Source organism: Macrosteles quadrilineatus, unplaced genomic scaffold, assembly GCF_028750875.1.
Source record: "Macrosteles quadrilineatus isolate MER2022 unplaced genomic scaffold, UCM_ALF_1.0 Scaffold_6__1_contigs__length_79288215, whole genome shotgun sequence".
Taxonomy (NCBI): domain Eukaryota; kingdom Metazoa; phylum Arthropoda; class Insecta; order Hemiptera; family Cicadellidae; genus Macrosteles; species Macrosteles quadrilineatus.
Genome location: NW_026542599.1, coordinates 7,175,180 through 7,194,111, shown reverse-complemented (window position 1 = coordinate 7,194,111; position 18,932 = coordinate 7,175,180). Strand labels below are relative to the sequence as shown.

General features: G+C 35.5%; 1 protein-coding gene across 3 annotated transcripts in view; it reads left to right on the top strand.

The window, feature by feature from the left end:
• Positions 1-1,084: 1,084 nt before the first annotated feature.
• The window catches only part of LOC128996365 (protein lingerer), a 31,643-nt gene continuing 13,795 nt past the window's right edge, over positions 1,085-18,932 (top strand). For 2 of the 3 annotated variants that reach the window (XM_054421652.1, XM_054421651.1), the window contains exons 1-11: positions 1,085-1,137; positions 3,484-3,661; positions 4,767-4,847; positions 5,490-5,597; positions 5,987-6,194; positions 8,392-8,643; positions 9,377-9,439; positions 15,281-15,504; positions 16,035-16,179; positions 18,025-18,161; positions 18,616-18,906. In XM_054421652.1, coding sequence (XP_054277627.1) covers positions 3,524-3,661; positions 4,767-4,847; positions 5,490-5,597; positions 5,987-6,194; positions 8,392-8,643; positions 9,377-9,439; positions 15,281-15,504; positions 16,035-16,179; positions 18,025-18,161; positions 18,616-18,906 — 1,647 coding nt within the window. In that variant the 5' untranslated portion in view covers positions 1,085-1,137; positions 3,484-3,523. The remainder of the gene's footprint in view (positions 1,138-3,483; positions 3,662-4,766; positions 4,848-5,489; positions 5,598-5,986; positions 6,195-8,391; positions 8,644-9,376; positions 9,440-15,280; positions 15,505-16,034; positions 16,180-18,024; positions 18,162-18,615; positions 18,907-18,932) is intronic. The other variant, XM_054421653.1, reaches the window with a different exon arrangement.

Sequence of the window (18,932 nt, the reverse complement as noted above, 5' to 3'; positions counted from 1 at the left end):
ACGTTGCCAATTCTACCAGGCCAAGGCCAGGGGCCCATTTCATAATAAACTACAAGTTACAAGTTACAACTTGTAACTTGTTATTTCCATTAGATTTGCATTGGGCAATCAGCTGATTTACTAATAATATTAGTTTGTACTTTATTATGAAATGGGCCCCAGGAGTTAAAGGTGGCCGTGGTTCGTGTGTTTGTCAGTGACTTATGTTTAATCTATGCTTATACAAATGTGACTTTGATGGATTTTTACCATTTGAAGTTCCCCTCAGGAATGATTATAAATCTGAAAGTTTGTGAGTTTGTGCGTTTGTGTGTTGCTCAATCACGCATAAACTACAGGACGGATTGGGCTAAAATTTGGCATGATGATAGCGAAACTGCAGTAGCCTACATAGACTACAAAGGATCACTTTTGACAGTATAAGGCATTTAAACCATTATACTAAAACAATAAATTGTTAAGCTGTATCTGGCCACGGCAACCTTTAACTCCAGGCCGCGGCCTGGTAGAATTGGCTACGTCGCAAGTAGTGTTAGCGCCACACGACAAATCCCATAAGATAACATGGCAGTCAGGTGACACCAATTCATTAATCCGCGTAATATTCATTTGAATTTAAATTTATGAACAGAAATTTATTAAAAGACTTAAAATAAAACATATAGAATCGAAAACCAAAACAATATAAATTGAAAATATACTTCTGTACGTTTAAAGGGGAGTCAACATTTTCATAGCCCAGTAACCAATACTTGAGGAGTAGCCTATGTCTTATCTATGGTGTCGTGTAAATCAAATTAGGCGAATGGGAATTCGCTTAGCCTGCAGGTCTGCTGCGGCGGAGGTATTTATGAATTGATCGTACATTTTATTATTACCAAAGCTATTGAGTATTTATAATTGAATTCATAAGAAGCATTAATTTGTCCACATATCTGTTTTTTACACAGTTATGGCCACGTTATCAATGACTATCCATAAAAAGACTATTGTTATACATAAAACAAATATATGAAAATTGGGAAACATAGTTCATCAATGGTATGCAGTGGGAACTCAACTGGGAAGAACAGAAGAAGTGATCTGATCACGTGACCTGACTACTACTAGTGACTACCATTTGAGCGCTTGCTGCAGGTACCGTGATTAAATTATATATTTATCAAATTTAGTGGGTAAATTGTATTATATTACTGTTTACTTGTGTTCCAAAATTAAGTTGACCACTTTAGAATAACAAGTTATAGTTTTTGGTACTACCGGTTTATGTTATTCTATTTCTTGTGCAATATTTGATTTTGTCGAATAGCGGACTAATGAACCTTCTGCCAAGGCCTCAAACAAAGTTTCGGAATGGCGTCCTCTCCACATGGCAATTAATGACCCTCTTTAAAGCCAGGAACTAATATATTCACTTTATATTTCGCGTCAAATTTGTTAGTCATAACGTTATCTATAACTCATCCAAAACTCGCAAGGGTGTCTCCTTGTTGGATGATTCTATGCCGATCATAATGTTGAGGTCCATTGTGATCGGTCGCGCAATAATAAACTAGGAAATATTTGTCATAAATTTGAAAATAGGCCTATTAATTGCATAGTTACTAGGCCCATAGTTTTTATACCAATGCTATACCTATTTAATCAGTTTATGAGTCATTTGCAGGAATATGACTTTTTGATAGCCTATTCCTAGTCTAGGCTTAACTTAAGTGTAACTTAGGCCTATTCTAGCCCAAAATAAATAGACGTAGCCTAATCTGTATAGCATATTCTTCTAACTTATTAACTTAGAATACAGGTTTTAAAGAATTATCTTAGGCTAGTTTGCTTCATTTACAATCACACACACAATTCATAATTTAAAGTTCTAAAACTTAAGTTAGCCTAAGTACTTTATTTCTAAATAGCCTACATTGTTTATGTAGGCTAAATTGTCATTGTCAATTAAGTTAAGTTTAGTCTTATCTGCAAGAATTCCAAATTTCCCTGATTAGACAAATAACTTAGGCTAGTTGTATCCTTATCTATGCTGCAGTATGATAAGGCTCAGGGGTCTGAATTTACTGTCAAATATAACTTAGGCTTGGGCTTTCATAGCAATCATGTTTAGGCAAGTTAAACTTTAAGGTAGGGCCTAAGTTTACACTGGGATAGCCTAACTTACTTGTACGGTAACTTATGGGAGAACATGTGTGAAATAGGCTAGGCATATTGTAATAACGTAAGATGCAAGGTGAAAGTTTGAGGACAAAAATTCCAATAAGTTATCCTAATTTACTTGATAAATGACACTTAAACAGCATAGGCTAATTACACTAAAACAAGTTTAACTTAAGTTAGGGATCTATTAAGCTTAGGCTAAGGCTAGAAAGGGGGTAAGTATTGGTGGCATTGGTGAATACTTAGTTATGTACTGAAGCTATTATTCTTAAATTTAATTTACCGTACTTAAAATTATGGATAAGTTAGGCTAGTGATAAAGAGGAGTATTGAAATAATGTTATTGAAATTGAAATAAAATTATAAAATATTGTGTGTTTTTACACACATAAAGTTAAAACTTATTAGTATAAAAGAGGATGTTTGTATATTTGTTTAGATAAATTACGGCTATGTAGACTGGCCTAGGCTAGGGTATTGTCTTTTACATTTCACATCACTTAAGTTGTAGAAATAAACAAAGACTCCTTACATTTACATGGATCACACTTAACCCTTCAAGGGTTAACAAGGGCCTTGTTAAGGAATCAGGCTTAAGTTAACTTAAGCTTACCTATATATACATTAGTATAATAAATGAACGGTTATAGCGGTGAGCGTATTGCTGCATGAAAAGTGACTTATTGTCTAGAGGAGTAGTAGCGGACTGTGCCGCGGCCGAACATCGTACCTTGGAAAAGTACAAAGGTCGGGAAATTCCTTTCTTATCGGCCGGACATGGGTTGAAAGATAAATAGTGAAACCAACGCTCAGGGCAATGGAAAGTAGGTGTTGAAATAAAAATATACCTAGGCTACCAAACAAAATGATATTTAACAGGCTAAACTTAGGGTACCTTTTACCACCAAGGCCCATGATTCATCATCTAACTTAGGTCTCGTCCTTTATTGCTTAACTTTAAACTTATTGCTTAAGAGTTGTTTCCATTCATCTTGCATAGGTAGTTCTATGAAGCCAACAGTGGGGTGAAACTTTGATATCCGACTTCATTGACATGCTGTAGCAGAGTATTTTTAAATAAGTTAGCTAAACTCTTAATTAACTTAAATTCATTCTTTAAGTTAACTCAGGAACAACACCTCCCTCTTAACCTAGCTATTAATCTTCAGCGTTTAACACAATTTTCTTTTTTAAGTTCGCAATGATTTAACTTAGGCAAAAAGTTTTTGTACTAGACTTCACTTAATTTTGCAGTTATATAATGTTATTAGGCTTAATGTTTTAATTGGGATTTAATTAAGTTTAGGCTTTTTGTTTCAGTGTAACTACTGTGTAAATATTGTAAAATAGTTATCAAACAATGAGCACAACGGCCCGTTCCACCCCCAGGGGTGGGAAGAACAACAAAGCGGAGGCGGCTTCGACTCCGAAAACTCAGAAAACAGAAACCAACAAATCTGAGAGTCCAAAAGTAGCCAACCTTGACAAGTCACAAGTAGTAAGTATTTTAACTTAACAGTAAGTTAAGAGATTGTTCAACAAAAATATCTTTAAGATTTTATTGCTGGTAAACAGTTAGGCTTAATACAGGTAGGCCTGAAGATTTATGTTTATTTTTTAGGTAAACCAACTTGAAAATTAATGTCTAAGTAACCTAACTTAAATTATGTAGTCATACTGTAAAAATATCTTTTTCATTTTTTGAAATTTTGTGTCTTTTGATTATAGACGTAAAAAGTAACTTGGTGGATTAAATTATGTTTATTTAAGTCACATTAGCCTACTCGATTGGAAGGACCAGAATAGCTTTTAAGTCCTTCAAACTCCAACAATCAATATCCCTGCGGTCTGGATTTCTTGGAGAAAACTTCCCGGTTTTACAGAAGGTTCACAGAGCCTCAAGCTGGTTCATTAGTAAAATTTTTGCCTTTTGCCATTTGAACTAACTTAGGACTACTGGCAGACATTTATACTGGTACATGTGCAGTTTTTGTACAGACCTTGTGCTAGCAATTTAGTCATCTTATAACTTAAGCAAGAAATTAACCTGGTGTTGTAAATAAAGTATTTAAGTTAGGTCCATGAATTGGTCTCTCTTGCCATTAATCCTCCATTCATCAATCTTGCCAGCTTTCTTACCCACTTTTTTCAAGAGTTTGTGACGGTACTGCACCTGTATTTAAACATGGAGAAGGTGTAATTTTTTTTCTGTTTGTGTTACCGGTAAGTGTAAGAAAGGGCCATGTGGCCCTAACTTTGCCTGGAAAAATAAACGATTTTCATTTCATTTAACTTAATAAGAAAGTAAATTTTTATTTACCACCAGAGGTTTGGCATCCTTTTTCTGTGGGTGTTTTTTTACTTGAATACTCTAGTTAAGAAAGTTAACCGTTTGATTTTCTAAAAGAAACAAGTTATCTTAAAATATTTAAGTCCCATGAGTACCGTACCCTATCCAAATAAACATTGTTAGGCCTACCTATATAAAAACTTGCCATTTTATCTACGCATAATTATATAAATACTTGACACAACTATAAAAATGAAACTTGTGTGTGAATTTTTGTTGGAACTTTAATAACCACAATGATTGTAACTTTCAGCCCACAGCTGAACAGATGCGAATGGCAGAAATCATGGATACCAAGAAAGATGATTTGGCTTTAAAAGACAAAATCAAGCAGGTACTGTGTCATATGCTAAAATTCATAATCTATTCTGTAACTTAACCTAACATTTTTAGCTCCATGCCGATTTGTGTTAGATTGTAGATAGGCCTATGCTAGAAATGTAACTGTCTGTAAACTCTTATTATCTTTTATTAGCACTAAAACTAATAATTTACAGTTTACGTCAATTGTTAAGATTGGTAATATTAACATCCTGAGACTGTACCTTATTTTCCTCAGATCTATCTGTACTGTATTTTCTTAGAACCCCCCCCCCCCCCCCCACAGGATCTAATTTAAGTTAAACTGAACTTAAAAATCACATAATGGTACCAAAAATGCTTCTAATTGTTTATTATAATTTATGCAATTTAACTATTCTCTCTCTCGCGGCTACCACTACAGGCCTAATCTATATAAGCGTAAGCATCACCAGCACTGGATTCATGGAAATAACATTAACTTCTCTTAAGTATTATAAATAGCAACTTAGAATTTCCTTCTTTAAATAGCCTAGACACATTTTTGATTGTTAATGAAAAAGTAGATAAACTCTGTCTGTATTGATTTATAAGCACAACTAAATTCTGTACCATTTTTTTTTTTTTTTATAATCTTGAGGCATATGAATAAATATATTAATTCATAATTTTTCAGGTGATGGATGCCACGCAGAAATCAGAGGATGAAGTTTGCACTGCTCTTCATGACTGTGACAATGATGCTAACAAGGCTGTTAACTATCTTTTGGAAGGGAGTCTCAAGGTAATATTGTCTACAAATTCCCCAAAATCCCATTTGAAGTTTTAAACTTTTTACACCCTGCTGTTAAAAGATATATATGTTATTTTTTAGTTGAAGAGATAATGGCTGTCAAATTGTGTAGGCCTCCACCATTTACCATCTCATTCCTCTTTTTTACCTCAACTATCCACCTTCCTCAAGATTTTTCTTCCCTCTATCATCGTCATAGAGCCTTGACCACCATTTATATATTTCCTGGAATTTTCTCTCATATTTTTCTCACATGTGTCTGAACCATCTCAGTTTTACTTTTTCTACCCTCATGGTGTCAGTCATCTTGTTTGTGGTGTCGGTTTATTTGTAGGCGTTTTGCAGCAATAGGGCAAAGTGTTACATATGATTTTGTACAGGACGAGTGGTCCACATCAGTTGTCAAGAAGAAGAAGAACAGGACAGCGAGTGCGGCCAAGGGCGCGGAGGCTGTCAACAACCATACAGAAGCGGAGGAGTGGGAGACTGTGGAGCCAAGTGGTGGAGGGCGGGGCAGAGACAGAGCTAGACAGCGGGGCAGCGGCCCACCAAGACTACGGGGCAGAGGATCCATGGAGAGTCAGAGATGTGAGTCAAGACAGTTTAGAACCTTTGACTAAATTCTGTGTTAACTGTATACCTACAGGGTTAGGCAAAAGTCTGGAACCCCCCAGTTAACTTTTTAACGTGTTGCAGTAGGAAAACCAAACTTTGCACATATTTACAACATAAGAAATTGCACTTTTTGATTTAAGTTACTACTTTGCCCCAGCCCCCAAAATGGGGTATTTTGGGGGCAGCCCCAAATTTTCAAAAGTAAACACCTATCATGTGACCCCTCATTTTAAAGGGTTTATCAAGAGAAATTTAATGGCACAAACTAGAGGTCAATATCGCATCCCTAATCAAAATGGCAGCCATTTGAATGATTTAAGATGCGCAAGCAAGATAAAGCAGGGTGTCTAGTAGTCGGGAAAGTCGGGAATTAGTATTGAATTTCAAAATGGTCTTGAAAAGTCGGGATTTAGTCTTAAATTTGATTTAAAAGTCGGGAATTTTATGATTTTGCCGCGATCGTCGTCTTCCGTTTACGTAACCGCGAAAGCCAATGATGATTGTCCTCACGGCCTCGGGAAATGTTCATGATTTTGCCGTGATCGCGGACGTCGACAATAACGTTTCCGTGACCGCGGGAGATGGCGGTAATGTCTAAACAGCCGCGGGAAATGTTCATGATTTTGCCGCGATCCCGGACGACGACGATGACGTTTCTGTGACCGCGGGAGACGACGATGATGTCTACACGGCCGCTGGAAATGTTCATGATTTTGCTGCGATCGAGGACGACGGCGATGACGTTTCCGTGACCGCAGGAGATGACGATGACGTTTCCGTGACCGCAGGATATGACGATGACGTTTCCGTGACCGCAGGATATGACGATGACGTTTCCGTGACCGCGGGAGATGACGATGATATCTGCTCGGCCGCGGGAAATATTCATGATTTTGTCGCGATCGCGGACGACGACGATTACGTTTCCGTGACCGCGGGAGATGACGATGAAGTTTCCGTGACCGCGGGAGATGACGATGAAGTTTCCGTGACCGTGGGAGATGACGATGAAGTTTCCGTGACCGCGGGAGACGACGATCACGTTTCTGTAACCGCTGCAGTCAATGATGATGTCTAAACGTACGGTACGCAGAAGATTTCATGATAAAAAAAACAAATTTGCTAGTTAGAATTTTTTATTGCTGCATTATTTCTTTACTTGAAAACACCACATTATCATAATACTACTTTATGACAAATACAAAGGGTTGGTGTAGTATTATTCAGAAAATTTGGTTAGAAAAAGCTATAAGAATAGGTATCGGTATCAAGAATCGAGAATCGATACATTTTGGTATCAACACCCACTAATTGTGGAAAAAACTAGTCTTGAAAAATCTGGAATTAGTCTTGAAAAGTCTGGAATTAGTCTTGAATTTTATAATGGAAATAAACTAGACACCCTGATAAAGTCTGGACACCCCCAGTTACCTTAAAACATTTAATATTTTAAAACCAAAAGGTGAGTTCTCTTTTTTTATAAAGGTATGCTGAGTTTAGTTTTCCTGCTATAACCTGTTAAAAATTTAATAGGGGATATTTAAAAATGACTGCCATTTTGATTAGAGGTGCGATATTGACCTCTAGTTTGCGCTATTTAATTTCTGTTGATAAACCCTTTAAAATGAGGGGTCACATGATAGGTGATTACTTTTGAAAATTTGGGGCTGCCCCCAAAATACCCCATTTTGGGGGCTGGGTACAAGTTCTGACTTAAATGAAAAAGTGCATTTTTAAATGTTGTAAACATGTGCCGAGTTTGGTTTTCCCACTGCCACACGTTATAAAGTTAACTGGAGGTGTCCAGACTTTATCTTGCTTGCTCATCTTAAATTAAATGGCTGCCATTTCGATTAGGGGTGTGATATTGACCCCTGGTTTGCGCCATTCAATTTCTCTTGATAAACCCTTTAAAATGAGGGGTCACATGGTATTTTTCTGCATGAATTTGTATTTGCTTATGAATTATGTCCTTCTAAGTAGTTGTTTAATTCAATTCTCGTAATTTATTAGATCTGATTATCTTAGGCTGGGCTGAGTTGAGAACTGAATTGTTGTTTAAACATAATCATACAAATATATATATACCGTATATGTATATATTTAACTTTTACATGGCTATTGTGAAATGTTTAGAAGTCTATACCTGTATGACTAATATTGGTTACAGGGAGGGGTCGAGAAAACAAAGAGAATGAACGGAACCTGGAAGACAACTTCAACGGAGAAAGAGGTCGTAGGGGTGACCGTGGAGGTCGTATGTCCAATGGTCCAGGCCGAGGAGGTCGCGGAGGCAGGGGTGGTGGACGGCTCGGCTCTCGAACCTTCCAGCGGGGGGAGAGGCCGAGCGGGGGTGGATTCCCAAGATCCATCGAGACCTGGAACAACCCCTCTGCTGAAGACGGTTCCGGGGAAAAAATGGGTAAGTTGGTGTAATTGTGCCTTTGACTAATTTGTGTATTGAAGGTTGCTGTGGTCTGGTCTTCTTAACTATTATTTTTATGATATGCTGTTTTTTATGGATCATGTGTTCATCTCCTACCTAATCCTCCCCAATTTCTTTACTCTAATATTCTCTTTTTACTTACCTTATTTTTGATGGTTTAAATAATTTCTTCCTTCCGGATTGTGTTAGGGTAGGGCCTTTGGTATTTATTTTATATTATATGGTGGTGGTATTTTTAATCATGTTTTGTACGGGAATTTTTCAAACCCTAGTCTCTTTACTACATTATGTAACGTCGTTGAAAAGCATTAGGCTACTAAATCAAATCAAATCAATACTAGTTCACCTCCTGATAAAAAAATAGATTTGTTAACTAAATTCAGAACCTATCCTATATTTTTATATTTGAATTGGTTATTGTTGTTCTTCCTACCAATAATTTATGGCTCAAAGACTAATAGTTATTGACAGAATTTTACGTTTGATTAAAGAGTACCTAAACAATTTGGTTCCAGTTTGTCAAATTTTTATTTTGGACTTGTTTGTCTTGTGGCATCTGTTTCGCTGATCCTCTCTTTCCCTTAATTCCTATCTTCTGGTGTTTGCTTTGTTCATTTTCTTTTGTTGGTGATGGGTTTCTGCATGCCAAGCCATTTGCGATTTCAAATACTTATTAAACATTTTTTTCGTTCCATGTTTTGTTCTGAAGAAAATTGGGATGCTAACGGAGCTGAAGATTGGGACACGGAAGAGCCCAAAACCAAACAAAATGGTATAGTATTGTTCTTAGGGAAAGTAGCAGAGGTCCTTCTCTCTAGTCGTTAGTATCCTGCAAAGGTTCAAGATGCTGATTATAAAATTTTGTTTCCACCCATTCATGAAATGTATTAATTGTTTAATTAGGCCTAAGGGGATGGTTAAAAAAAATAACTATCATTAAGGAAATTAAAAAAAGGATATTCAACAAAATCTTCTTAGCCAAGTAGTCTTTAAGTTTTGAAACTTTGCATGGACTCTCATCAATAGCTCGAGGCGCTTTTATAGAAACAGGTTTGCATAATGTTATTAGGGCCTGGTTGTACCTAGGGTGATTTACATGATTCATCATGTTTAAAATTTGTTAATGACCTTTTACTGAACAAATATTGATAAATCTATATCAATAGAAAGAAAATTTCTTCTTAGATACCCCTACCGTTTTGTTAGCCATGGAGCAAGTTTCTAATCGATGTTGTAAATTTGCTCATTCACGGGCTAGCAATACAATCTACGACAATGAGAATTGGTTCATGTAGTTCTTGAAGGTTTTGAGGTTTTGGCGGTATATATACTTTGTCCTAAACCTAGTCCCAGAGAAAAGAATTGAACACCGTATGGTCCATAAGAGAAAGGACAAGTCACGTGAGGTAACTTGTCGTGTAAGAATTTACGTACTTCATGGTGCCAGTGAGGTGGAGCCCCATGCTGCTGAAACATTGAGTCTTGTGAGACTTCTATCTGAGGAAACAACCAGTCCTCCAACGTGTCAAGAATGGCTATTCCTGTGATGGGTTTTTTCTGGAAACAAACAGGCCATTCACCTAGGGTTTTAAAACCACAGAAGACATTACACCAAAGTGTCTGAATTTGACATAGCAAATCCGTCTCTTGTTTACGTTTCAGCGCACTTCCAGAGTTTTTAAACTGAAGACACCGCCGTAGGCTGCTTTGTTGTGGCGGATTTTTTCTGTTGGATTGTAATCAATAGTAAAATGACTAGGGATGGACGGGCCTCGAAATTTCGGGAAATTTTAAATCTCGTTCTACAAGACGAGATTCTATTTTGGTCAAGATTTCTTCGAGACAAGATAAAAAAAAAATTTAATTTAAAAATTTGTAAACATTAAAAATAAAAACTTTGCAAAGGTGTTTTTATTTAATTATTATTTATATAGATTAATTCTTTACATGGAAATATTGCTTCAATTGTTTTATTATTTTTTTTGACATAGCAAATAATGAGAAGTTTTGTTAGTGTAAGCAGTGGGGAACATGTTTTAACTGTAAACATAGCCAAAATAAGTCACTCCAAAATCATTCTAAAAATAACACAATACTTGAAAATTGTTACTTGATACTTAACTAGTAATACTGTTGTTAAAGATTTATAAATTTGATATTTTTCAAAGTTGAACTATATATTAAGTGATATCTCCATGATTCCTATGCCGGAGAGTTATTTTTAATAAGTTAGGCCTTAATAATATTTTTTTTATACTGATATTTTTATTAATGTTTTTTAATAAAAGATTTTAAATATTTGTGTATATTAATATTTTTTTATTTACAGTCATAAATCAGTAGGTATTTAAAATAATCAGGTTAAAATGTGGAACGTGCATTTCCTGTTATATACGAGAAGAAAAAACCCGTCTCAATCTTGTCTCGAAATTTTATGAGAAATAAAAAATCCTGTCCTTTCTCGAACTAAAAATTCAATCTCGTCCATCCCTAGTAATCATCCAAGTACCATGTAAACAAACCCGATAAAATGGCATGAATAATTATTAAACATGTGATTATAACAATTTAAAACATTCTCTTCAAGCCAATATTAAAATCATCAACTAACAGTAGATAAGAAATAAGTGAGATACTTGATGTTAAAACCTGACGAATCATTTACGTACCCTGTATTTAGAATATTACCAAGTAAACACATAATGGTCCGCAATATAAACATTTGTTGGATAGTGAAAGTCAATACACCAACTGACTTGCTCAACAATTAGACTAATCACAGTTGAGGATTTGGTCAACTAGTTGCATTGAGGATTTGATCCACCTCTTCTAGATAAGAATGGCCCAAATTTAAACAAAAATACTTATCTGCACAGTGATAGGAAAAACATGGTTCTCCTGATAGTTTTAGATGTTAGTCTGGCTCATTCTTTGATAAGAATGAGTTCACCCCTTCTAGATAAGATAAGTAATGGTTCTACCAATAATAGGAAAATAATTATAGGAAAAAATAAATAGGAAAATATGTTTCTTCTTGAAGTTTTAGATATTTGTTTGGTCTTGCCTCACCCTTAAAAGCTGTTTATCTGCATTTAAATAAACAATTACTGTTGGCCTAAAACAAATATGCTAAACATTTCTAGTAGCCTACATTTCAAGCAATGCAATATATTATTTTATAGATAGGGTCACAACAATAATTTCACTACTTATCTCAGCCTTCTAATATTACACATTGTGTTTATCAGTTAATCAATACACTACCAACCTTGCCCTGGTAACTGATATGGTGTTGGTGCTATTGAACATTTTTATCTTTTTGCACTGATAGTAAATTATTGTTAAAAAAATTATATTTTGAGAATTTTTTATACTTATCTGTTATTTAATGTCAAAAAATTTAATTTGAGGATTCCATTACCTGAATAAGAATATATAACATTTTATTTTAATATGCAAAGACATTTGTAATTTGTAACATGACTTTTCTCTGCATTAAAAAACTGAATTATACCCAGTAAAGTATCTATACATTGGCATTCAGTCAATGTCATTAAATTGTAGGTAATACTGAAAACATTGAATTATGATGTTTGAGGATCAAGTAGACTTCCGATTATTAAAAAAACTCAAACTAGTTTTTAATGAGTGTTATTTTTATGTGGATTGACCACTGATGAATGTTTCTATATTAGGTAGGGTAGATCTTTGCGAATTCTGATTTACAGTTTTAAGCTATTGTTTCTATAATTGGGCCAATTTATTTGTTAAAATATTTTTTAAACTAGCTGTTGTACCCGTGCTTTGCAACGGGAAGAGAACACGAAATAGAAACATGTTGATCTTTACATCTGTTGATAAAATAGTTACACATAAGCCTTTTGAAAACATAATTTAACCTTTACGGCCTTTATAAAATAGATGTTATAAATGTAAAAAAATAATAGTATCGCACCCTGTTGGTAAACCTTGTAACTTTTTAATGCTATTCAATATCATAGAACCAACTTGTGTAGTTGAAACAGCTGACAAAATTCTTTTACTATAATATTGTGGTATAATTACCTCGTCAAGTAATCCAAATGATGTGATGTTAGGCTAAAAACCTACATGTTTCACCGTTAATACGGCATCGTCAGGGTACAAACACAGTAAGACATTGTTGTCACACGCATACAATAAATAAATAACACGAAACGAATTACGAACATAACATTTAGATAGGCCTATCACACGACGCGGACGGTCCCGGCGCAGGTAGTAGACAAAATTCTTTTACTCCTTTTAAATATGATTACTCATAAGGTTAACATGGGAAACTCCAGAGCCACTGAGGCGGAGCCCGATAGGACTTTTGAGATAAGAATGCGTCCATATGTTAATCGGGAATGTGAGCTATCATCATACCAAATTTCAGCTCAATCCGACCAGTATTTTTCGCGTTTACTTGTCACAAACATACATCCAAACTTTCTCATTTATAATATTAGTAGGATAAGCTAAGTACTGTGGAACAAACATTCTAGAACAAATTGTCCTCTCTACATAAACAAGACTGATCTGCTATTCAAATTATCTTTTTAAAATCACGTTTTCATAAGCATGATAAATATATAATTGAGTGGCTCAAACATATTTTCAGGTTCCAGATTTTAACAATAAGATGAGAAATGTTCTGGTAGTGTTTAAAATCAACAGTATAACTTAAATTAGGAATATGCCTGTGTGAGCTTCTATATTAATTATTAAAACACCCAGTTTCATTGACAATTTTAATCACCAGTTAAATTAAGGCATCTCACATATTGTTCTTGTGTTTATTCACTGTTTTAAAACAACTCAATAGTATCATTGTTAATAGGAGTTAACACTCCATTCCTATGTTGGTAGCCTGTTGTAGAATGATAAAGTAGTTGAATTATTACTGACGGTGTGTACTAATCTCAATAATTACTGTCTGTTGACAACACAAATGTGTTAATCAAGCAAATAGAAAGAGTTAATTATTCTAAACTATAGCTTGTTTCATCTCACATCTAATATCATTCCATGAACTACAGGAGTGAATTAAATTATGACAGCGGCATACACAGATCATAATTCTACCCTCATCCTTCACTCATATTTGGGTTAAAATACACACCCAGTTGGCATCCCCGTCTTAATGATTAATAATAATTCACGGTTTGTGTCTCATTAATATATTTTTATATTTAAATAAAATATTGGGTGCAGCTGGTCCATATGGATGAGATGTCTAATTAAGTATACTAAAGTCAACAGTAGTATTTTGACTTCAACAATGCTGACTGGGGGATTTTTAGAATGCCGTGTGATATCCATAATCTTGCAGGGAACTGGGACGGGTTTCCATCCCCTGAAGACTGGGACAACGAGGAGTATACCGGCTCAATAAGTTAGTGATTTTAAGATAATAAGAGTACATTGGGTCAGATCACTTGCCAATACAATTAACTCTTATGATAAGGAAAGAATTGGATTCCAGAGACGAGAGACAAGTGTTATCTTTACTTCCAAGATTAAAGTGGACAAATTTTGATGATTTTAATTTCTAGGAAAGAATACACACTGCTGCTTTAAATTTGCAATTGGACATAGACGAGAAAAGAAATGTTAAGAGTCTCATTCAATGTACTACAGAGTCAGCTCATGTTAAACAAGTAAAGTCAAATAAAAACAACTCTTTCAAGTTTGCAAGAAAACAGCCATGGTTTGACTTACAGTGCGCTAAAGCTAGGCACAACATTTTTAAACTATTGAGAAACTACAGAAAAAGCAATGAAATTGAGAACAAAATGAATATATTGAGGCAACAGATCTTTAAAAAATGTACTTAAACCTAAAAAAAAAACTTCTTACTTTGACAATATGTATTTATCTTTGACTCAGACTAAAGATGGTAAATGTTTATGGAAACTTATTAATAGTTTTAAGATTAAAAGTCCCAATACAGGTGGTCAAGTCAGTCCAAACGAATGGTTAGAGCAGAGCACTTTAAGAGTCTCTTGAACCCGCCCCTGCTGTCAGCCAATGTCCGTTATGCGCTTCCTCTTATTCAAGACGACTTTCTAGATAGAGAATTTAATTTGAACAAATTAAAATCAGTTTTATTAAAAGTAAAGTAAGGTAAGGCACCAGGAGCTGACAGAATACCATACGAGTTCTTTAAAAAAAGTTCAGAATCTTTTTTTTTAGTTAAGTTGCTGAATTTTTATAACAATCTTTTCAAAACTAGTAAAGTACCGAAAAGTTTAAAAAAATCAATAATATATTCTCTGTTTAAGAAAGGTAATAAAAACAATGCCCAAAATTATAGGGGTTTATCGTTTATAGATTGCGTAGCTAAGTTATACACAAGTTTACTGCACAACAGATTAAATCTTTGGATAACAGATCATGGTAAGCTATGTGAATATCAAGCCGGTTTCAGGAATGGTTATTCGACAATTGATAATGTTTTTATTCTTTCTAATGCTGCAAAATTGTGTCTCAGTAAAAAAAGGTAAATTATACACTTTTTTTGTAGATTTTACCTCAGCTTAATGCTGACTAGGTGTTTTTAGAATGTCGTGTGATATCCATAACCTTGCAGAGAACTGGGGTGACGGGTTTCCATCGCCTGAAGACTGGGACAACGAGGAGTACACCGGCTCGCTGGCTGACAGCAAGGTGTTCACCCCGTCGTCCGGGCCTGACCCGGCGGCACCCCAGGCTGCGGCAGACCCAGACCAACCTGAGGATGGGTCAGTGGAGCAGCCTCTGCAACCCGTACTGCTGGACACTCAGCAACCGCCCCGACCTGTGCAGATGCCTCCGGTAGGTTATTTGTTTCATTCATAAGTTAAATCAATGCATGTACAGTAGAACTTCAATTATTTGGAATGTTTGAAACCGGTCCTTGTCCAGATAATACAAATCTGAATAACTGAGTTGTTCGAGGAAAAAGTTAGCCTATTTCAAATGGCAAAAGACAGGCATTAGGCAGATTAAAGAGGTTAAAGAGTAGCATATTACGAGGGTTGTTTACATCTGTGTTATTGTTGATTTATATTTGTTAGCTTTGTTATTGTAATTCATGCTTTGATAGCTTGAGATATTTTGTTTTCATTATTTTAACATTTTTCTTGACAAGGTGTTGTATACACTATTCTGTTTTGTGTTATTTGACCAATAAATCTCTTGACTCTTGACTTAATCCTGCCTGCCTCTAAAAAATATCTGATTCCCAATTTTTTTTTAACCTAGTTTGGTGATTAAAAGAGATGGTTCTGCGGTGAAATACATTGTAACACAATGGAACAGATTTTTTGGTGAACAGTTGCGTAATATCGATGTTATTGTTACAGAGCCCAGTGGGGGTGAACACTCTAACGCCAGCTCAGTCGCAGTATCTCAGTCAGCTGACGCAGCAGAGTAGTGACTACAAGGCAATGACTCAGTCACAACCCCAGCCTCAACAGTACCCCACCACCTACCCCGCTCCTCCCTCCGGTGAGTCACAAGAGTAAATAAACACTACATTTAACCTATAAGCTTAACTTGTGATATTATTTGATTACTCCATTGAGTGTTGAAATAAATCCCTCTTGATGTATCTTAAGCGTGGATGTTGCTGAAAAGCAATCGGGCGAGTATTTACCAATTTTAGCGAATTTCCCTATAGGGAAGTAGCTATTACCGTAGGTCTCATGGTAAGACCTAAGCCCGGGACCGATTTACTTTTTCATTTTGATGTCCCCAGAGGCCAAAAACACCATTCGTTCAAATTTTTATATATCTATATATAGATATATATTTTGATAGTTCTGTTCACTTTTTAGGGCTACTTTTTCAATTAATAAGCGAAATAATAAAAACCAGAGTACCCTGAAATTCATTTTTATTTAAACTGATACGTATTTCGGCACTAAGGCCATGAATTACTGTGATCATGGCCTTAGTGCCGAAATACGTATCAGTTTAAATAAAAATGAATTTCAGGGTACTCTGGTTTTTATTATTTCGCTTATTAATAGATATATATATATATATATATATATATATGTCCATCCGCACGATAACTTGAGTAATTTTTGTCCGATTTTGATAAAATTTGGTTTGAAGGTGTAAGGCGGGATAAACTTGAATGAGTTCGCGAACCAGCATGATCAGACTATGGGAACGGGGGTTTATGGGGGGTTTTATGGGGTAAAAATAGGTTTTTCCCATTTTTTACCCTAAAAACATGAAATTTCACAATTTCTTTTTAAACCATTTTGTAGAGCTTAAAAAAACAAATAATTTAGTATATTGAAGCGTTATTATGCGCCTATTTGTTACGGAGAAAATTCAAAAAAATTTAATTTTGAAATTCCCATGTTATTCTTATGGGGAATAAGTCAACTGTTGTAGTTTGCTTGTTTATGAACATATTTTGATCGATTTTGGAAAATACTTTTATTTCTTACTAAACTATTATCAATTTATAAAAAAAAAACTTTTTTACCCTCCCTGTTGCAGCAAACCTAAGTACTCGTTAAACTTATTCTATTTAAATAGGAAATAAATGTGCTATTTTTATGGAGGCATTTTAATGTAAATCTAATCAGGTTAATGGAAATTCGCTTAGTCTGCAGGTTTGCTGCGGCGGGGGTATTTATCTGTGATTTTTCCAGACCAGTTATTTGACAGCTTGTTGCCTTGTGGTTCAAGCTTTTTGTGATTGGATTATGCTCTAATCAAATTTAAAGGTGATCATCAAATGTGACAAATCAAAATGAAGCTTGCACTTCGAGGCAACATTGGATGAATTTAAAAAAAACATTAGGAGGTCAATATTTATCTGTATATAAACACATGAAACTGAGTTACTTCTTCAGTGTTAGTGGCGATCTGTTCGCTCCATTGCAGCCAGCTTGAGTGTAAACGGTGTTATAAACAATAATAATGGCACCAAACTATGTCATCAGGTTCCAAACCAAAATCTTCAATTTCAACACTTTGAACCTATAAACTGTCCAATAAAATTTCAAAACGGAGACTTTTCTAAAGTTTTGATGGTTTCAACATCACTATTCAGCACCATGGTATCAGACTGGGCGACACAACTCTAAAAAACGCAAAACTCTAATCTAACTCTGGATATCACAACTCTAATTGAAGTATTGTAGGTATATTTGCAGCTTAGTTAACTGTAGTTTGAATAATAATTTCATGGTGTTTTTATAAATATTTTATGGTTGTTTGCTTATACTAAAAAAAGTCTAAATAACAAAATGTCTGGCTTATGGTATATGTCCTTGGTATTTCTTTCAATGTACACTTTATGGATTTGAAAGATAAACATTTACTTTACAGTCGCCTATTCATCCAGCTATGGTGTCAACACTAACAGCTACAGCTCGTCTCTGCAGGATGGAACATCAGCTCCTTCAACACAACCTCTTCCTGCAAGGACCAAGCCTCAGAAGCCCAGGGTTCCTCCTCCGTCAAAGGTACTGAATTGTTCTGTTCCTGGTTAGATTGTGATTGCTAATGAACACAACCAAAGTCCACTATCTTTGAGACCGTTCCGTCAAATGGCCAAGAATTATGAAATGCTTACAAGAGGTTAGGTTTAAGGAACTTTTGTTAGGATAACACAGCAGGCTTACCTGTAGGAGAAAGAGTTTACTCCGGCACAGGAAACACAAACAACTTACCACTATACACAGCAGAAGAATAGTATATATGTTGGAAGGTTTTTGGATTTCCTGTGCCAAAATTGACTTTTTCCGATTAAGGTAAGCCTGGTATACTTACAAAAATCTGTGAAACCTTTAGATAAATTATTGTTTCCAATGTAATCTTAATATACTTTTGATCTTTTAAATACCTATCTAATCAAAGTTCTCTCTGTTACTTGTACTTACAAAATGACTTATTTTGACTGAGGAACCGATTTTGCAGATACCATCGAGTGCTGTAGAGATGCCACCAGGGGATGCTATCGCCGTGGCTATGTTGGACGTACAGTTTGGTGCGATGGAGTTTGGCTCTGACTCTTCAACGCTAGACACGTCGACGTCACTGGACTCAACTAACACCAAGGCGACTGTAGCGTCTTCTGCGCCCACACCTACCCCCACCGCGCCAACGCCTACCTCGGTAGCAGCCTCGGTAGCCTCCATCATGGAGTCGTATGCTTCTTCTCAGCCTCAGCAAAACAACCTGGCCAACGCCCTTGGGCAGACGCAGAAGGTGGGTTGTATTGTATGCAAGACTAC